Source organism: Aplysia californica, unplaced genomic scaffold (assembly GCF_000002075.1).
Source record: "Aplysia californica isolate F4 #8 unplaced genomic scaffold, AplCal3.0 scaffold00844, whole genome shotgun sequence".
NCBI classification, from domain to species: Eukaryota; Metazoa; Mollusca; class Gastropoda; order Aplysiida; family Aplysiidae; genus Aplysia; species Aplysia californica.
Genome location: NW_004798114.1, coordinates 136,752 through 155,660, shown reverse-complemented (window position 1 = coordinate 155,660; position 18,909 = coordinate 136,752). Strand labels below are relative to the sequence as shown.

At 38.8% G+C, this 18,909-nt stretch overlaps 2 protein-coding genes across 2 annotated transcripts in view; one reads left to right on the top strand and one right to left on the bottom strand.

Moving 5' to 3' along the window:
* The window catches only part of LOC101852963 (protein MIS12 homolog), a 13,307-nt gene extending 8,731 nt beyond the window's left edge, over positions 1-4,576 (bottom strand). Inside the window, exons 1-3 of the mRNA XM_005110037.2 lie at positions 4,509-4,576; positions 1,965-2,125; positions 1,433-1,500 (exon numbers count right to left, since the gene is read on the bottom strand). Coding sequence (XP_005110094.1) covers positions 1,433-1,500; positions 1,965-2,106 — 210 coding nt within the window. The 5' untranslated portion in view covers positions 2,107-2,125; positions 4,509-4,576. The remainder of the gene's footprint in view (positions 1-1,432; positions 1,501-1,964; positions 2,126-4,508) is intronic.
* Positions 4,577-5,126: 550 nt separating this feature from the next.
* On the top strand, positions 5,127-16,321 carry LOC101852732 (COMM domain-containing protein 2). The gene is made up of 5 exons (XM_005110036.3): positions 5,127-5,556; positions 10,428-10,505; positions 12,180-12,262; positions 14,253-14,426; positions 15,398-16,321. The coding sequence occupies exons 1-5, from the start codon at positions 5,490-5,492 to the stop codon at positions 15,593-15,595; spliced, it is 600 nt and encodes a 199-aa protein (XP_005110093.1). The 5' UTR covers positions 5,127-5,489; the 3' UTR covers positions 15,596-16,321.
* The last annotated feature ends 2,588 nt before the right edge of the window (positions 16,322-18,909 follow it).

The following is an 18,909-nucleotide window of genomic DNA, read 5'->3' as shown; positions in this document are numbered from 1 at the left end:
GTTTGAGCATGTGTGGCCTAAATAAGCTAAACCCCCCTCCCTTACCTTATTTAGGCCACAGTCCACTGTGGCCTAAATAAGCTAAACCCCCCTCCTTTACCTTATTTAGGCCATATGTGGCCTAAATAAGCACTCCCATATATATATTGTTCAACTTTAATCCCTTTTCAAACATTATATTTTCTTTTAAGTCAATATCAAAGCAAATTTATATTTATATTAAAAAATACAAGTTCAATTATGATGTGGTAGAGAAATTGCTTTTTTTTGTTTTAGTTTTAGTAAGAGTTTTATGGCCCTAGCAACATAATAAGGTCATACAGTGGGACTCGGATTCAACGAGGTCGCCGGGCCTGGCCTAAAATCTCGTTGAATCCGAGTGTTCGTTATAGCAAACACGAGGTTTTGTATAGATAATTACAGGCATTGAGCAAGTAATGAATAAAGAGAAGTCACAAATAGTGCCTGAAATGCCTGCATATTTTGAGCTGAGTAAAAAAAAGACCGATTCGTTCAAATGCACACGCCTGTGTCATCTCGATTGTTTACCAAAAAGTTGTGTTGCTGTTAAGAGCCTCGCATACGGCAACTTTTGATTCCATAGACCAGCGCACAATTCATTACGTAGATCCACGTCAAGACTAGCTTATCATTGTAATAATGATCAGTTGCAGAGGGGGAAAAAAGACTGTGACGTGTTTATATCAGCGACGTTTAACGCCCGGATCGCTAGTGCCCCACCCCTTCCCCGACACGCACACACAGTCACACGTGTGCAGACCGCCCATCTGACCCCGACACACGCCAGAGTAGACACACGCGCATGCCAACAATGCATGTGTTGGTATGACAAAAGGCCGCTGATTGGTTGTATGCAATCGGCTAAGTGAATAATGGTTCTCGATGCAGGTGCAGTGGATGGTTTCCGGGAATAGATAAAGTTCGTTCCTGGAGAAAAATGAGAGAAGTCACGTCTGCGGGGGCTGTTCACTCTGAAAGCCACCTCGTTGAATCCGAGCTCGCTGATTTAAGTGCTCGTTGAATCCGGGTTATTTTTTAAATTGATTTTAAAGAAGAAAAAAAACTGGGGAAGCTATCTCATCTCGTTGAATACGAGCTCGTTGAATCCAAGTTCCACTGTATAAGTGCAGAAGGTTAAAGGGTTACAAGAGAGTAAAAAAAAAAAAAAAAAAAAAAGGACAGATTGGGACGATAGATGTTTGATAGGAAAGAAGGAGCAAACCACATCAGAGCACCTACCAACCACCCACTGGGTTTTCACAAATTTTTTTGGTTAAGTGTAGTAAGACAATGCAAAGTTCAAACTAATGACATCACTTTGCATTGACAATCAGTTCAGTATGAAGACATCAATTTTGGATTTACATATATATATATAAGAAACCAAGACAAAACAAGTGCTGCAAAATACCTTTTCAGAGCATGTTCTACAAAATGCCTTCAAGGCCTCCCTGTACAGATCACACACAGAGTTGTACACTGTGAAAAGAAAAAGCAGCAGGCACTGTATTTAAAAAAAAATTATCAGTCTAACCCATTACTACACATATATATCAGTCATATTATATAAAAAGTGGAGAACACTTTGCTCAGTCATAGTAAAGAAGAAGGAAAGAAAGCAGGCAGATGGCAATACACAAAGTTAAATATCCCACATCCAATATAATGAAAATTTGAATCTATATGTTCTGAGAGTTCTTAACCATTTTTTACAGTTGCCATTCTCAGTGGCATGCAGGGAATTTGTCTAAAATGAGTTACCCTTCAACCAACCCATGGCGGATATCAGACAGGTCAAATTAAACATGCAGTACTGTGTAGCATGCAAGTACAAGCAATAATAAAAAAATATCTAGAAATTACAGAGCCTAACTATAGCCAATCAACATTACTATTGTACTCAATGTAGGCATTTTTAAGAATTTGCTTCAAAACACACTTACTTCCATTCAGAAGTGTGATGGGTGTAAAGCCAAAGTGTTGTGTTTCATACTGGTACAAAACACCGTTCTCTGACGTCAAGGGCTCACTTTCACTCTCAGGTTGAGACTCACTCGGGGCTGACTCCTCTGAGCGAACTTCCATCTTCCAGTCTCTTCTGATACTGCAAAAGAATTCATTTCTTTTCATTATAACACACTGGCAACCCACCATATTTGTCTTTAATGTACCCTGGGTTCCTGCTATTTCAAATGAGATCACTGTGACAAAAACTAACTGACATAAAGTCATGAAATTTTCACACTTATTGTGGATATAATAAAGATTGTAAGAAAACAAACAGAATGTGATTTCCTTTCTTTCATCTAATTTTTTAGAAAACAACAAAAATAGGTCAGGAAATTGTGTTGCCGCAAGAACCATGGTTGGACCTCAAATTGGGACCCAGGAAAACAAATCAAATGTGAAATGTATGCAACTCTAAAATGTTTGTTTCCTATTGTTTGTGGCACATACCCATAGAGAACACAAAAAGGACCAGCGATGGTAACAGTCTCTCCATCAGTTTGTTACAGCCAATAACTTTGACTCTCCTTCGTGTGATTAACACAGACGCATTGTTGTACGCACAACGGCACTCACAGTAACACAGCACCAGAAGTGGGTTTCTATGTTTCTACCCTTTTCCTGCTCAGATTTCGGTGCGGAAGTGACTGTAATTTCTAAAAAAAGTAGTACCCACGCCACATGATATATATATGATGCAATAATAGCGTAAAAAAGACCCTCTGAACACAAAAACAGCAGGGGCTGCAGCAAAGGTAGTCAGCGGAAACAGTGTTATGACAGCGTCTATATATATGGCAAGGATAGTGCCAGTGTCAGTGAGTTAAAAAGGCTTCTTGACTTGGCGCATTGATATTGAATGCATGGTAAATTTTTACTTTCACTCCTGCACACCGATGCACTACTTTGGGGGTCAACCTGCAGTACTGTTTGTTGCAGATCACACATGATGTAGTATAGCCGCTAAATCTGTCGCAAATCAATTATTTTCAAGAAAATGTCTTGAACCTAACTCTGTAAAAGATCAAATTATGGGTTAAAACAGGGGCCCTCCCCCTTATTTTATTTTTACTTCAGCGTCCCTGAAACCCCCTGATTGGTCCAAAGTGCACAAATTACTATGCGGTTAGGCGCGATATATATATAGCTCGATTAAAAAGCATCAAATATTTTTAATGAAGTTGATATTCTTCGTGTTCAGCCGATAGTAGAAGACTAGGTAACTGTTAGCTAAGTGTGAGACGGGAGGGGAAGTAAAAGAATTCCGAATGCTTTTCCTTTCACTAAATATTAAAAATGCAAATATATTTATTATAATAAAAAATAAAATTCTGTCAGTCACTGGCCTCCGGATAATTCTAAATATATAGGCGGTAAATTTTTACTTTCACTCCCGCACACAGATGCACTGTTTCAGGGGTCAAACTGCTGTACTGTTTGCTGCAGATCACACATAACAGTGCTAAAACTGTCGCAAATCAATTATTTTCAAGACAATTTCAAATCTAACTGTAAAATATCAAATTATGGGTAAAAACAGGGGGGCATGCCCCCCTGTAACCCCCCAGATTTTCTTTTACCCCAGTGGGGCAAGCCCCCCTGGAACCCCCCGATTGGTCCAAAGCATGTCTATCTCGGTTAAAAACAATCAAATATTTCAAAAACTATTAATTTGCGACGGAAATGAAGTTGATATTCGTGTTCAGCGCATCAATATTTAGTAGAAAATAGGCATCTGGTAGCTGAGTGTGAGACGGGAGGGAAAGTAAAAAAATACCATATATAGGCTATAATGGCAACCTGGTACTGGTAGGCTTAAATTATGATTTAGAATCTAGGCAGGCCTAAGGGGTGTTTATTTTTCTCGAAAACGCTAGGAAACACTAGTATCAGAAGGTAGCCTAGAATCAAAGATTAGGTTCTGCTAGAAGGGAGTGTATAGAGTATACAGACCCGGTAGGCCAAACCAGGAACAAAGTCACAAAGTATACAGACCCGGTAGGGGAACTCAGCTCGGAAAGTTTCAGATCTAGTTTCTTTGTCTCTGTCTTTCTTTCTCCCCACCTATATCCCACTCTATCTTTCTCTCGTTCCCTCCTGCCAACTGGGGCATGTCATATACATTTTGCTAGCACCTCTCTCTCTCTCTCTCACACACACACACAATACCAGGTCAGGGCTCTGAAACTTTCCGAAATCACAAAAGAGTTTGGAAGGGAAAACATACAACATACAAAGTACCAATGAAAGGTAAAAAAAACAATAACAAAGAAAATAAAGCCCATGATCTGAAAGAGCTCTGTCAACACACTTAGTCAACTGTCAACAATACACAAAAAATACGATTAGGCTTAGGGGGTAGCGGAGAAACAAAGGGTTTGACAAAAAAACCCCGCCACACTATAAGTGTTTTTGCGTAAAAGGTGTCGGTTTGAATATTTTCAAATCGTCTCTTGACTTGGACCTTGATGCAAACTTACGATGAAATTGAAACACTGTTGGTCACCAATGTAAATCAAACTGTGCGCCTTTACCAGGTCGGGGTCGGACAAGGCTAGAGAAAACCGCCAAAATAAAATAGGAGCCATATTACAAAAGATTGTCTACGTCTACTACACGATCTTTGATAGCCTATTACTAGCTGCGAAAAATATATTACTATAGGGAGCGGAGAGGTTTCGCTGCGAGAGAGGGCTTCCGTCAGGCGTGCGTTGAAGCCCACAGAGCTGCCCCCATTAGCCTACTGTACCTCTTTGCTTTGTATAGGCCTAACAATAATATGTCTTAGTGAAAAGAATGTTTTTCTTCCCATTTGGCATACTTTGTATAAAACAAGTTTAAACATTAAAATAAAAGAGCTATAGTGTAGGCTATATTCTTCGTACTGTTGGCTATTTGCTCGACATGTATTTTCTTGTGTACTTGTACTTTGAGAACATTCCCTTGAATAGAAATAAGATATGGTCATGATACAACATGACATTTACTTTAAACAAAAAAAGAATTTTCTGGGCTGTTTTTCCTACTGAAATGCTGTTAGACCTGCACATATGTTACATGATATAATTGTCAAAATAAATTAATTAAACCAACTGTGTCTTGACCCCATGACTTCCGGGCCGACGCCCACCTTTAGACTCGCGTTCGTCAGATCGTCTCAGTCTCAGTGTATGTTTGTGTTTGGGCGTTTGTTTAGACGTGTGGAATTCTCAGACGGTTCTCCCACCGATGTAGAAATAGTCCTGTGTTTGCAAATGGTAGAGAAGGAAGTTTTTGTTGGTTCTTTTATCAACTGAGACTTTTTGGTGACAGGTGTCTTGCACTTGCGTTTGGGGTGTTCATTGAAACTGCCACTGCTGCATTGTTATTGTTTTTTATCATTTTTTGGACCGACTTTTTTGACAATCACCACAGGCCTCTAACACCACACACTCCCAGCTTTGGAACAGTAGGCCTACAGAATGTTGCTCGTATTTGAGGACTCGCACAAGGAGCATTTGTCTTTTCTTGTTGGCCTTGAACCAGAAGGTGAGCTTATAGACCAGACTAGGCTATTAAAGTGTATTTATGCGGTGTATGACTATGACGAAATAGGAAAACCCCTGAGCGCTGAAACCCCCCCTCCCCGAAAACCCTCCGAAAACGATGAGCTACAGCAAGCCCCTAGCACGCCTCTGTGATTGTCCCAGATATAATCTATGACGTATTTCCGTCATCTATTTTTGTGGTCTTCTGGGGCTCCCCTCGCCAGTTGACTAGATCTCACCATGGCAAGCCCGTTTTGCCGCTTAGTGCTCGATGGGCTACGTCACTAGGTTTGACTGTCGACTGCTTGGGCTGTGTGTGTGTGTGCGCGCGCACCCAAGTGTGTGTGTGTGTGTGCTCGCGTGCTGTGTGTGCACGCGCTTGAGTGTGTGTGTGTACAACTTTGAGGAGTAGGCAAATTTATTGAACTTGAATTGCTGAGATTGTTTATAAATGATAACACAAATTAATACAACTAAAAAACAAGCACAATGAGATTTAGTCAACGGTGACTGGCGAGGGAAACCCTAGAGTCTTACCCCGGAAGATGACAAAAATAGATGGTGGAAATACGTCATCTATATTAAGGCCAATCACAGAGGTGTGCCAGGTGCTCGCTGTAGCTTCATGTCCCAAAAACTCCCGAAAACCCATGAAATACCAAAACCCCCCATATTATAAAGAACACATCTATCAGGCATTGGCCACTTCATGTTACTTGTCTAAAACAAATGTTCAATAAAAGCTTTGTGTTGAAGAACTCTTTTTAAAAAATTTGTCACAACAAATCAAATGTGTTCATAGCTTTGGCTGTTTTGCTGAAGTAGTTGTGGTCTTGTTGGTACGTTTGTGCTTGACCTGGCAAGGTTTCTTGCCATGGTAGCTGGGCGTCTACGACAGTTTCTGGCCGTCCTGGGAGCGTACAAGGCTAGCTTTTTCCTTGGTGGTCGTCAGGAATGAAGAGAAATGGCGTTCTTTTTTTTTTTTTTCATCTTCAGCCACTTCTCACTGCTCACAGCAAATATATTATGCCGAACTTCTTGCACAGGATGTAATTCCCCAAGCCCACAGGGATCTCTTGACTTCCCGGTATTGTCTGTTGACAAAGTCCCAAAAAGTGCACTCCAAGTCTGGCAATTTCTGCCTCTTCCGATTGATTGCCTGTTTAAATATATGATTGATGATGCTTTCACAGTTATTGTTCGTCTAGCACATCATAGCCTTGCAACCAGCTGGTTAGGGTTCAGTTTTGCACAGTGTCTGAAAATAAGCAATATGAAACATGAACAATCTGAACTAAGAAACAAGATCAACATAAACTACAGTCACACACACAAAGAAGTAAAGTTCCATATTTAAATGTGTTACCCTTTAGAGCTAGACACAATAGCACAAAATAATTGAAACTTAAACAAAAAAAGAAAAAGACAAGAAAACCACCAAAAAACCCAGCAGTGGCTATCCTCGAAAAGCGACCCTCCTACTCCGCCTCTCATGTACGCGACATGCCTCAATGTATTAGATTTAGATCAAGGCATATAGGGGCCATTCAAAATACAAACTTACACCTCAGAGGGGAAAGGGTGTCTTTGGCTTCTGTAAGAAAAGTGTAAGATTGGGTGGGGAGGTTAACCAAATTAAATATGACACTTCTGTGAGATGAACATTTTGCTCATGACTGGGAAGAAGAGGTAAAAGAAAAAGTGGATAAATGCCAGTAACAAGACCCAGGTCTGCATGATCACTGCAGATCCCCGTTGTTGTTTTTTGGGGGGAGGGGGGGTTACAAATAATTTTGAAATTATGATGAAAATTCTTTAGGTGGATATCTAATTTCTTAATGTTTCTTTGTAACTTTGCAACTGTTTTGTTGATCTTTTAGTGTCTTGATGTCTTATTTGTAAGGCACGTACCTATTGCATTGACAAGAGTCTCAATGTCTTCCACATATGTGTTCTTTCTAGTTCATATGGTTTGATTAAATTGTATTAACTGAAATGATATTTTTTTTACAAGCTGGTAAAAAAAAGTCACGTTTATTACAGGTATCTTTAAAATAATAATGGAAGTTGAAGATCGGAAAAAGTACTATATTAAATTAGTGTTGGTGGGGGTTGGAGGCAAATGTGAGAAAAGTGTAAATTTGGGTTTTAAAAAAAGTGCCTAAAAGTGTAAGATTATATTTGAAGAACCCCATAGGTTTTCCATTTCCTCATCATCACCATCATTCTATTCTCTTCTTCATCCTCCTTCTCCCTTCCTCCACCACCACCTCTTCCTTCTTTTCCCCACCATCATCATTCACCCTCTCTTTATCATCACCACCACCATCACCTCCTCGTCATTATCATTACCATCATCATTGCCACTGCCAGCATCATCATCTCATTCACCGACATCACTACATTCCGTCCCAAGGCGTATCGACCTAGCCTCTGCCATTTTGGAACTCAAGTGAACTCAAGTTGGTTGATAAACATGTTCTACGTCATCAGTTTGTGACCGCCGTAAAAATAGCCGTGGAGGCTATCTTTACGGCTCGCTGTAAAAATAGCCAGCCACAGTGAAAAAAACAACAACCAACAACAACTTCACATTTTCACAAAACAATGACATTTAAAAGACAAAAACAAACACTACAAAAGGCAAGAAACAATCCAGAAATTGAGTTTCGGCTCACTTTTACACACACATGTGTCACGACACAGTGGAATCAGGGCTCTTCAGTTTTTAGGCATATTGGTTTAATCTTAAAGCTTGTTTATGGATTGTCCTTCTTTCTGGGAAAAAAATACCCATCTATCTTGAATGGAAGTAGATATTTTCACGATTGCAGGAGGTGGGGGTAACCTGTTTTCTGAGGTAAAATTTTGCGTGAAAATGGCTGCCAAAGTTAGGTAACTATGGCTATAGAGTCTTTGAAAACTGAAAATTTACATATTTTTTTGCCATTAATCAGCGTTTTTCAGTAAATCTCACCTTGAAATATATTTTTATATGCACATAAAAAGTGTTGAGCCAATAAGCAAAAATTCGACAAAAATTGCCAAACTGGAGGAAAAATGCCTGTTTCTTCGATTTCGTTATTTTTTTACTAGCGCCTGATTTCACCTTGCTGCCTCACATATATTTATATCTACATCTATCTATAAATTTTAAAAAATAAACATACCAGTGAATCCAGCTGAGACAGGTGGAGCATTCTTTGGAATTGCTTCCACAGTTTCTGCTACAAATTGCCCAGAGATAAGACATTACTACTCTGAGAAATGATTGAGAAATGCAGCTAGCCCAACTGGGATCTCTTGACTTCTAGCCAGTTATATACTACTAGCTGGGCCCCCTTTCGATGAAAGGAATGATCAGTGCTTTAATATCAACTAAAAGTCATTGGCCTACTATATTTACACTCTACTGGAATGGGGCTATAAATCTTGAGAGATGCAAAAAAATTAGAAGGTCTAGATCTTTACTCTCAAAACAAAATGCGCCTTGCGAAATATCACTTCCGGATTTTCTAAAATTACGGAGACAGAAGCGTCGGCCTACAAAAGTGATCGGCGAAATAAAGAAATTTAGTTTTTTGCAGCTAAACTGTCTCAAAACTGAAAAAACCTAGGGCGTCATGATCTGGAGAATATTTTAAAGTAAATTAAAGAATCTTTTGGCGAAAACCGCATGTCGATCGATGCAGCCATTAAAAGCCTTTTGAATAGCAAAATTCGACCACCACAAATAGATAATAGATACTGTTGCCTCACCACTGAACTTTGAACCTGAATTCACAAGTCAGTAGGCTATGCGTGCACATGTGGTTTGTTTATTAGTATTTTCGAGGGTTTTCGGGAGTTTTGGAAGTTTTAGGGGCTTTTCGGGAGTTTTCAGGGTTTTCGGGGGTTTACGGTAAAATGTGAAACGGTATTTATATATGATATATATTGATAGTAACAATGGCAAACAGTAGAAGTCCAGAATGACTGCTTTTAAGTGAGAATGTTACTCAATGTGTGTGTCAAGCGTTCCAGAAAATTCATGAATACACAGACTTTGGCATCAGTGCACATTTACATAGTAGTCCTCTTAACAGTAACCCAGATAAGAGCAACCTCTGCCTAACAGCAATCTAATCTTGTGTAACAGAGTATTATCCAATATAAATGAGCCCATTTAATAGTTATCAACCTTTTTTCCTCATACCAGCAATCGTCATTGCCATAAAAATTGTCTGATAAATATGTTTATTTGACAATTCAAAAACAGTGTAGGGAACGAGAATGGCAGATAACTTCAGTGCGTCTGCATCTATTTCTCTCATTGAGCTCCTCATAAGACCTACTTGGGGCAAAAATACACGACACTGAGTACAGCGGAGTTTAGTGAACACTCATCATTAATCTTGCTTTCATCTGTGTTATTGCATTGGGAAGGACTTCTGTAACGAGTGACCACCCCAACAAACACAATAAAGAAGAGACCTAACCCTAATCCTGAACCAATAACTGACCCTACTCTACCCTTACCTTTATCCCCGCCCCAAACCCAAACCCTAACTTTAACCCTCTATTCTACTCTACTTCATAGTGGTCGCTCTTTACAGAATTCCTCCTTTGAATTGTCTTAGTGGTAAAAAAGCTAGCAATTTTATTAGGATTTAGGGATCTATTGTGTTATAGACCAGCTTGGAGGGAACTATTCTATTAAATTTCACTCTACAGGGACAATGATATACTAGACAGAAATACTTTTGTATAAATTGTGTATCATTCTGATGTGTTTCTCTTCCTCTTGTCTGGCTGTAATACTGAGTCTCTAATTATCTCTGTGACTGAGACTTGGCATTGCTGTAATGGCTTATGACCATTTGATCTCCACAGTCTTGAGAGAGTTTTGTAAGATATCTATGAACTTCATCCGCAAAGGGACAAATCCCAAAGTATTTCAAGGGGCTGCACGTGAGTATTATTATTTTTTCGGTGAGGTATTTGAAATTAGTATCATAGTGTTTATGCTCACAATCACTTTTGGTGTACTAAGTTATCTTTGCATTCTTCTATTGTCATATATATATTTATGATATTTGTCATTTCATGTTTAAGAAACATAATTTAAGTGTAAGGTTAAGCCAAGATGTGATTTTGAGATACTTGTAACTTTGCTGTAAATCAAACCATCATGACTTTTTCTATTGCCCAAAGTACAGTAACTCAGTTGTTGAATTTAGAACAAGACTGAATAATGCCTTTGTATTATATTTGTATTATTGGAAAGCACATTGAATGCTACTCTCTTAGTACAAATACGCTATGTAACTACATTTATCGATTATAAGCGTATGTATATATGGAGCTGGTGTAAAAGGAATGATGTTATGTTGAGTCATATATTGTCACAATGCGATAGCGTCAGGTGCTCGTCAGTTTTGGTGCATATTTTAAGATTATATTGGTATCATCTTAAAAGTTGTTCATTTGTCTTGCTTTTGATTTTGAGAATTAGGCTGATACCCTCATTTTTGAATAGAAGTTGAGATATTTTGTGGTAGGGGTCACCTGGTATTAGATGTAAGTTTATTAAGAAAATGGCTGCCAAATTTTGGTGAGTTTCAAAGCTTGAGTCCTTGGAAACTGGAAATTTACATTTTTTGTGCCTTTTATCGCAATATTTTTCAGTAAAAGTAAAAGCCACACGGATACCATGTTATTATATTATTGCAAAAGGTGTTGAGCCAAAAAAAGTTAAATAGTAAATGCCCTCTATGGGTGGAAAAATTATGGGTTATATATACAGACTTCAACAAAAGTATAGGACCACTCAGAGTGTTTGTATGTATATATGTAGTTACAAAATAATAATAATAATCATAATAATAAAATAAATGTGAGTGGTGGAATTAGGCTCTCATCAATTTTTGGGCCTGTAGAGATGTTGGTATCATCTTAAAGCTTATTCACTTGTCTTTATTTGGATGAAAAAAATATCCATTTATCTTGGATACAAGTCGAGATATTTGCGAAAGAAGGAAGTGGGGGTCACCTGTTTTCAGAGGTAAAATTAATGAGAAAATGGCCGCCAAAGATTAGTTATTTCCTTAGCTTAAGAGTTCGTGGTAACTGAAAATTTTACATTTTTGTGCCTTTGATCAATGCTTTTCAGAAAAATCCACACAGAAATGAGTTCTTTAATGGGCATGAAAGGTGTTGAGCCAAAAAACAAAAATTTGATAAAAATTCACAAACTTGCGGAAAAATGTTTCTTCACTTTGATTATTTTGACGAGACCCTGATTCCACCACACTGCCTCACAAATAGCATTTGTACATTGCTTGTCCCCACTTGACAGCAAGTTCTACGTGTTTTATAAGCTATAAAAATACCCCAGCAGACCATAGAACACTCAGAAAAAGGTCAGCTTCCCGGGAAGCATTTAGTGCAAGCAGCTGATTAAGCACTCAAACACTAACAAACTGACATGATATTTTACTGTCTATAGCTGGGTAATCATTCCTACCCAGGGTGAAGTGAGGGAAATTCGTGTAAAGTGCCTTTCTTGAGAACACAACTGTTTTTGGTCCTGTTATCGTTCTTAGACATTCATGTTTGTGTATTGTACTATTTTTTACTTCCCAGAGAAACTGGGTGTTTCTGCTGAGTCTGTGCAGCACGGTGTCGAAGGGCTGATGTATTTGCTCACGGAAAGTTCGAAGATGATGGTAAGGTTTTCAGAGACTCAGTTTGTGCGAATTTGTCTTATCTCAATACTAGGGAAACAATCTTGATTGTCAAATTGTGGCGTTATATTGTGATGCGATGTTCAAAAGAAAACTAACCTCTTTTTACGTAAATTGTAATGTACTGCAAAACTGTTCACGTTTATACAATGCAAAGTTTGTATTTATTAAGTATATGTTCTGTATTGGTGTGATATTGTGTATTTATGTATGTATATGTGTATTTTTATGTATGTTGTATTTCTAATTATGTAATTTACGTATCTGACTACTCTGACCCGTCATGTAGACTTGAGAGTGAGTCCTCATAAAATAAAAGCATTGCAAGCATCTGCCTGCCTTGAGGTGATTTCGCTGATATTTGATGATGCCAGATATTTTGTTGGAGGCAGAAGCGGTGGGTGGACCAAAATTTGGGTGGGGCTTAGGTTTCTTCCAGTTTTTTACCAGCAAATAGAAAGCAATAAGAACTAAACAGTGATGATTTTTCTATACTCAAGGTGAGCCACGGCAGTTTGAGAACCATTCAAGCGAGAAGAGTTGCCTTTGTTTTCAATCTCTTTATTCTTAGTTAAATTCTTGTTGGTGGTGGGGACGAAGCCGATTCACCTCCAAATTTCCTCTAATTAGTTTTCGTGTGATGAAAAAGTTTTAACTGTTAAATCTCAGCAGCACAAACACAAACATGCACACACAGCACTTCGAACATAATACTTCTATGAGCTGGATTAGGCCGTGTAGTCGAGAAAGTTGAAAGCACCCAACAAAGAACCAATGAGCGCATAGGTATCTGTGTCAGTGGGGGAAAGTGTGTCGTAAACTTTCACCCCATTGTCAGGGCTAGGAGAGCGTGAGCCCTCAGTACAGTGTTATTTTTCCCAGTCTTTTACCTTTTTACAAGAAGAGTTTCATTAAGGACGGACTGTGGGAAAAGGGCTCGTCTTTGCTGAGCCCTAAAGACATTTGATTGGCTGCTGGGTTACTATAGTTGTAAGCGGGTACAACAGTGATTGGATAAGCGAGCAAGCCGCCAGGTTGATCACTCTGTGTTCATTCCTTGCGGTCATAAGGGTTTCAACTGCTTATTTCATTATGGAGAAACTTTTATTCACTTTGGGATAGAGTTGGAGTGGTGATTGGGGAGGGGGTAGGGGCTCAAGCCCGTGAGCCCTTCACTACCCACCGCCACTGGCTGGAGGGCGGTGTTGATGTGGAGAGAGATTATCAAACAGTCAACAAGTGGGTGCCGTGCACTGTGTGTAATGTGTACTACTGGTGGTATGGCTGGGCCTATTTACACTAATAATAGATCATAATAGATAGCATTTGTATGGCGCAAATCCCCGCTCAACAGCAAGCTGTATGCGCTTCACAATCTATTACCCCAGCACACCTGGGAGCATTCTGAAACAACCTCAACTTCCTGGGAAGCATACAGTGCAAGCAGCCATTTATAGACACTAAAACACTAATATACTGACAAGATCTTTTGCTGTCTATGGCCAGGTACCCATTTCCACCTGGGTGAAGTGAGGAAAATTCGTGTAAAGTGCCTTTCCCAAGGACACAACATCGGGCCCACGGCTCGAACCCCCGACCCCGCAACCTCACGATTACGAGTCTGGTAGCCTAACCACTAGGCCACCGACACCAACATTAGTTTAATAAGGACTGCACAAATCAGACAGTTGGTGCATGGTGGTGAAAAAGCGCAAATACCATGTTTAGATCGGCGTTTCTTTTGTACATTGACAAAACCTGATGGTAAGCAGGGGCTGTCGGTATAATAGATGGTTGTATAATGGGGTTTCACTTTGTATATATATATATATATATATATATATATATATATATATATATATATATATAACTTATGATATATTATGCGGAAAGATCTTATGAAGCCAGTTTTCTTTGTACGACAGCAAGTCCAAAGATCTCATTGAGCCGCTTGTTCTTCTTTCTTTCCCAGTTGAATGAGATTGACTTCCAGGACTCCATCATGACCCTTGGCTTTGACGATGACACGCGAACAACCCTGTTAGAGGTTTACCTGAGCCAACGCAAGGACATCAGAGACATTCTTAACGAGGTCAGCATGGATCTGCCGCATTATCATAACCTGGAGTGGAGATTTGATGTCCAGGTAGGTTATCTGCTTCTATCTTTGTCTCAGTCTTGTGTTGTATCTTTTAAAAAGAAAATTGTGTGAAGAGAAGCACAATGACTCAATTAGGTCACTTCGCATGTGCAAGGAGAAAGTAAGACAGATAGAAGACAGAAACAAATGATGGAAAGAAAAGAAGTAGGAAGGACCCTTCAGTAGTGCTTATTTTATCTGAAGAAGGAAAAAAGTAGCAAAGCAAAAACACAGGGGTTAGGGGTGGGAGTGTGATTGACTGGATAGTGGCAAGTGTCTCCAAATCATATTCTGACTGAATTCCGTAAAAAAGTGAAGGCGTACATTTTTGGGGGGATTTTGCTTTCATGTACTATTATTATTATCTTTTATTGATTTCTCCTTTTGAAAACTTACCTGAATTGTGACTCCGTGGTGTATTCTGTCTGTCTGATTGTTTTTGTATACATGTTTGTTTTTCACTGTTAGATTGGCAAATCAGTTGAAATGTTTTTGGGTTTATATTGCTGTATAATTTTTTTTGTGTCTAATGATTTTGAAAATATAGATTCCACTGAGAAAGGACGTAATATTGGCACATAACATTCCCGTTAAACTCAAAAATCGATAGAAAAATGACCCCTCATCCCTGTGGTCTTGTAGTGTTTTTTCATATCTTTGTCTGAATTTTTAAGAAATCGGAACGATTAAACAGCTGGTCAGAAGAAGTGGACTTAGTTTGAGCTCCTGCTGGATCAGAGAAGTTGTCACATCAGCACACTCTGTAGTCCTATGCCCATCGTTAGATGGGGTGATCTTGGTAACTCCCTGTGCCCTCGAAACAATATGAGTAAAGACAGGTGTACTTATTTCATCCCTCCACTTCTCAATCATTTCTTTTTTACAACCAGGCTCACGGCATATCGTTTCAAAACTGTGGCAGTATTTTTTTTGCTCCTGAATTTCTTCCCATAGCATTTCTGTGTGTTATTCCTCAGCTGTCTAGCCGTAGTCTTCGCCACCAGGTGTCTCCGTCCATACTGCTCCAGCTACAGACACAGGAAGACGGTGAGAAAAAGACACAGATGTTACAGACGGATCCTGTTAACCTGATCCATTTGACCAGTGTGTTAGAGGAGGCTTTGCAAGAGATGAAGTCTGGCTATTGTCGAAGAATTGTCCGAAACATTAAATAAAATCTTGTTGTATTAATAATATGAGTACAATGTATGTTGTATGTTTGGGATGAGTGATGGCATAATAAGCCAAGCTTTGCTTAATTGAAGATAATTATGTAAAATTAATAGTTATGTCAGCTGTCATTTTTAGAAATACAGTATGCAGTTTTTACAATTTTACAGGAAAGCCGAAAAACTGGATGTTGATACCAAGAAACCAACTCTTTGCAAACATCCCAAGCCAATATTTTAAGAATATAATTTTGATAATAGCTTTATGATTATCTGTAAAGCAAATACTGTTTTCTTGGTAGCAATGTTCAGTTTTTTTGGCTCTCCTGTAACATTGCGAAAACTGCATATATACTGTTGTATTGTTAAAAATGACGGCAGATGTCAATGAGTTCATTCTACATTGATTAAAATCGATGTAAAATGAGCTGGTTGGCTGTATAAACTATTATTGTCTCCTTACAGCAGCTGTGTGGTTACTTTACTGTGTGTCTCCTCCTGATGAAGAGCAGACATGTCGTTTATTTGTTTAGTTTATATCTTTGTGAAAGATGACTTGGGGGAGGGGGGGGAGGGAAGGGGGGACCACAGATTGAGTCTCCAACGTGGAATTGTTGAACAACATTTTGTTTTAGAAGTTTTTATAGTTACCCAGTTTTGTGATGATTGTATGTGTTGAGAGGTGATATGCTTGTACTATGCCTGTTGAGATGATGTGCTTGAGAATAATGAGAAGAGAAACAGAGATAGCTGTGAGAAATGTTGCAGTACTTAGGTAAAAATAAAAAGGAGTGTCTTGTGATTGAAAGGCCCATTCTGTTTTGTTCGAAAAAAAGTAAGTGAATGGCTTTATTGCCTCTATCAACACCATTAAATTATTTAAGATGAGGGACTTCTGAATTTAATGTCTGTCTCAGATAGGACCGAACCTTGAAAACTCCACAAAATGACAATAGTTCAGGGGTTTGAACCAGGGCCACCCGCACCATAGTCAAGCATGAAAGCTTTTAAGGACAAGCGGGCTAACCCAGATTTCTGTGGTTTCCAGAAATCTTGACCTACACCAAAAGTGGGCATTGCCCTATCTATAGGAGAAGTTTGGTTTTATTAGTGTGTATTTTGTTTAGTTATAGAGAAAACTCTCCTTTACTTTTAAAGAAACTGAACAAGGGGCAAAAACTTTACCTTCGATTTTCTCAAAACCGCATTTTCCAAGATAGCCCCCTTGTGCTTAAAAGCGACCATATATGATATATCGTCATGGTGTTTCCAGTATGGCCTTAGTCAGACCTAGGCCATTAAAGAAAAATTAAAATGTAACGTTTTGAAATTCCCCTCTTTGTGATGCTTCTTTTAGAATTTGAATTTTTCAAATGTGCTGGGCTGTTGTCCTTGATTTAGACATTTCCATTAAAAAAAATGAAAATAGTATTTTGTAAGCCAACAAATCAGGTTTCCTAGATCATCTCAAAAAGTGCAAAAAAATGAGTAAGTAATAGTAGTAATAGGCCTACTAATAGGCAGCACCATGATGAAATTTCCCTTGTCTTTGTTGAAATTGAATTGAATGGTTTTTGGAGTCCCGGTGCCAATCAGAGTATATATATTCAGCAAATAGAAATGGCGTGGAAAGTTTGATTAATTGTGTGTGTGAGTGCGTATGTGTGTGTGTGTGTTTGTGTGCATGTGTATGTTTGCAAGAGTGCAGGTGTTCAAGGAGAAAGGCTGAGGGAGAGACTCTTTCCATCTCAGTATGTCACTTATTACACAGAGTATGTATGATTATGTTCTGTAATTTTTTGCTTCAAGTCAGAGAATAGAATTCTATTGTTTTTCTTGTCAGGGAATTAAAACATTTCTTTAGCCCTGGTTACATGCAGTGATAAATTATATCGAATTCATCGTATGTGTATATATATATAGAAATGTCCATTTTATCAGACTACATATTCTGTTTAAGTATTCCGATCTATCGTCCTATTCTCTATGATCCTCTTTACACAGAAATACTGTCGTGTCTCTTTGCAAAAATGATGATGACGATTTGCTTTCACTCTGTTGCTGTTTGCTGTTCTATATGAAAGAAAGAAAAACCAGGCTTAATTTAGACAAAAAAACCCTGACTTTTAAAGTGGAAAACTTTATACCTCAGATCCTGCCCAATAGCTTTGAGGTTTCATGCTATTTTAGGGTTTTTAAAAAAAATGTTGTCCTGAGATTGTTTACTTTTTTTTATCACAAAAGTCTGTAGTTTCATCTTGATTAAACTGTTTGAAAAATGACTTACAGTTCTTTTTTAAATCCATGTTTTTTTAATGTAGGAGTTTCAATGCCTCAGTTGATACAATTTAGATAATTAGGGAGCGGTCTTCCAACTTTGCCTGTCAGGGCCATCCAGGGGGCTGAGAGGATTAGCTTACAACTACAACATCCATGCAGAAAGACCGAGACACTCGATGAAAATTCTTTCGACTTGGGAATTGAACTTGGGTCTCCTGCATGAGACAGCGGAGTGCATGCTATGCCACTGATGCTAGTCAAAAGTTAACATTTTTTATTTTTTTTATTTAGGTGATAACACCCCCCATTGACACAATTTAGATTATTTAGGAGGCGGGCTTCCAACCCTATCTGTCAGGACCAACCTGGGCTGATGAGGGGGAAACAACATCCCAGCGGAAAGACCGAGACAGCAGACAGAAATTCTCCCCACTTGGGAATCGAACTCGAATCTCCTGTGTGAAACAGCAAAGTGCGTAACCGCAACACCACAGAGGCTGGTTCACAGGGCTCTATTAGACGATGAATCAAAGAAAAGATGATCACACTGGTAACTTTTAACTGTGTGATTGATTGTCAAAATTCAGAGCCATTTCATCATGTTGCATAGTGTTCAAGCATTTTTGAGAGCTTTCAAAGAGGTATAAGTATTTAGAAGTTGAAAAAAAAATTAGCGTAAAATATTTTGTGCAGCTGAAGCAAATTGATTGAGGAGGTGATATCTTGACGAGTCATCATTTTCCCCACAATACAAATTTTGAACGCTGTGTTCCTCATTTTCTCAGATTAAGCCTATGCTACCTCTACTAAGGTAGCAATATAAAATGTCTTCTTCAATGTTGGATAAGAAGTTTCACCTTTCTTGTCCTGTCATCAGACCTATTCAGATTTTTTTTCTCTTCTGATGGTGGTTGGAGGGTGCAACTGGTACGTCCAATTTCCTTATCTATCTATCTATCTATCTATCTGTCTGTCTGTCTGTCTGCCTGTCTGTCTGTCTGTCTGTCTGTCTGTCTGTCTGTCTGTCTGTCTGTCTGTCC

Bases quoted from the DNA above. Each gene is read 5' to 3' on its own strand.
- LOC101852732 (XM_005110036.3), top strand. From the start codon at position 5,490: ATGTTGCTCGTATTTGAGGACTCGCACAAGGAGCATTTGTCTTTTCTT. The intron at 5,557-10,427 runs GTGAGCTTATAG...TGATCTCCACAG, and splicing joins TGTTGGCCTTGAACCAGAAG to TCTTGAGAGAGTTTTGTAAG. The intron at 10,506-12,179 runs GTGAGTATTATT...TTTACTTCCCAG, and splicing joins AGTATTTCAAGGGGCTGCAC to AGAAACTGGGTGTTTCTGCT.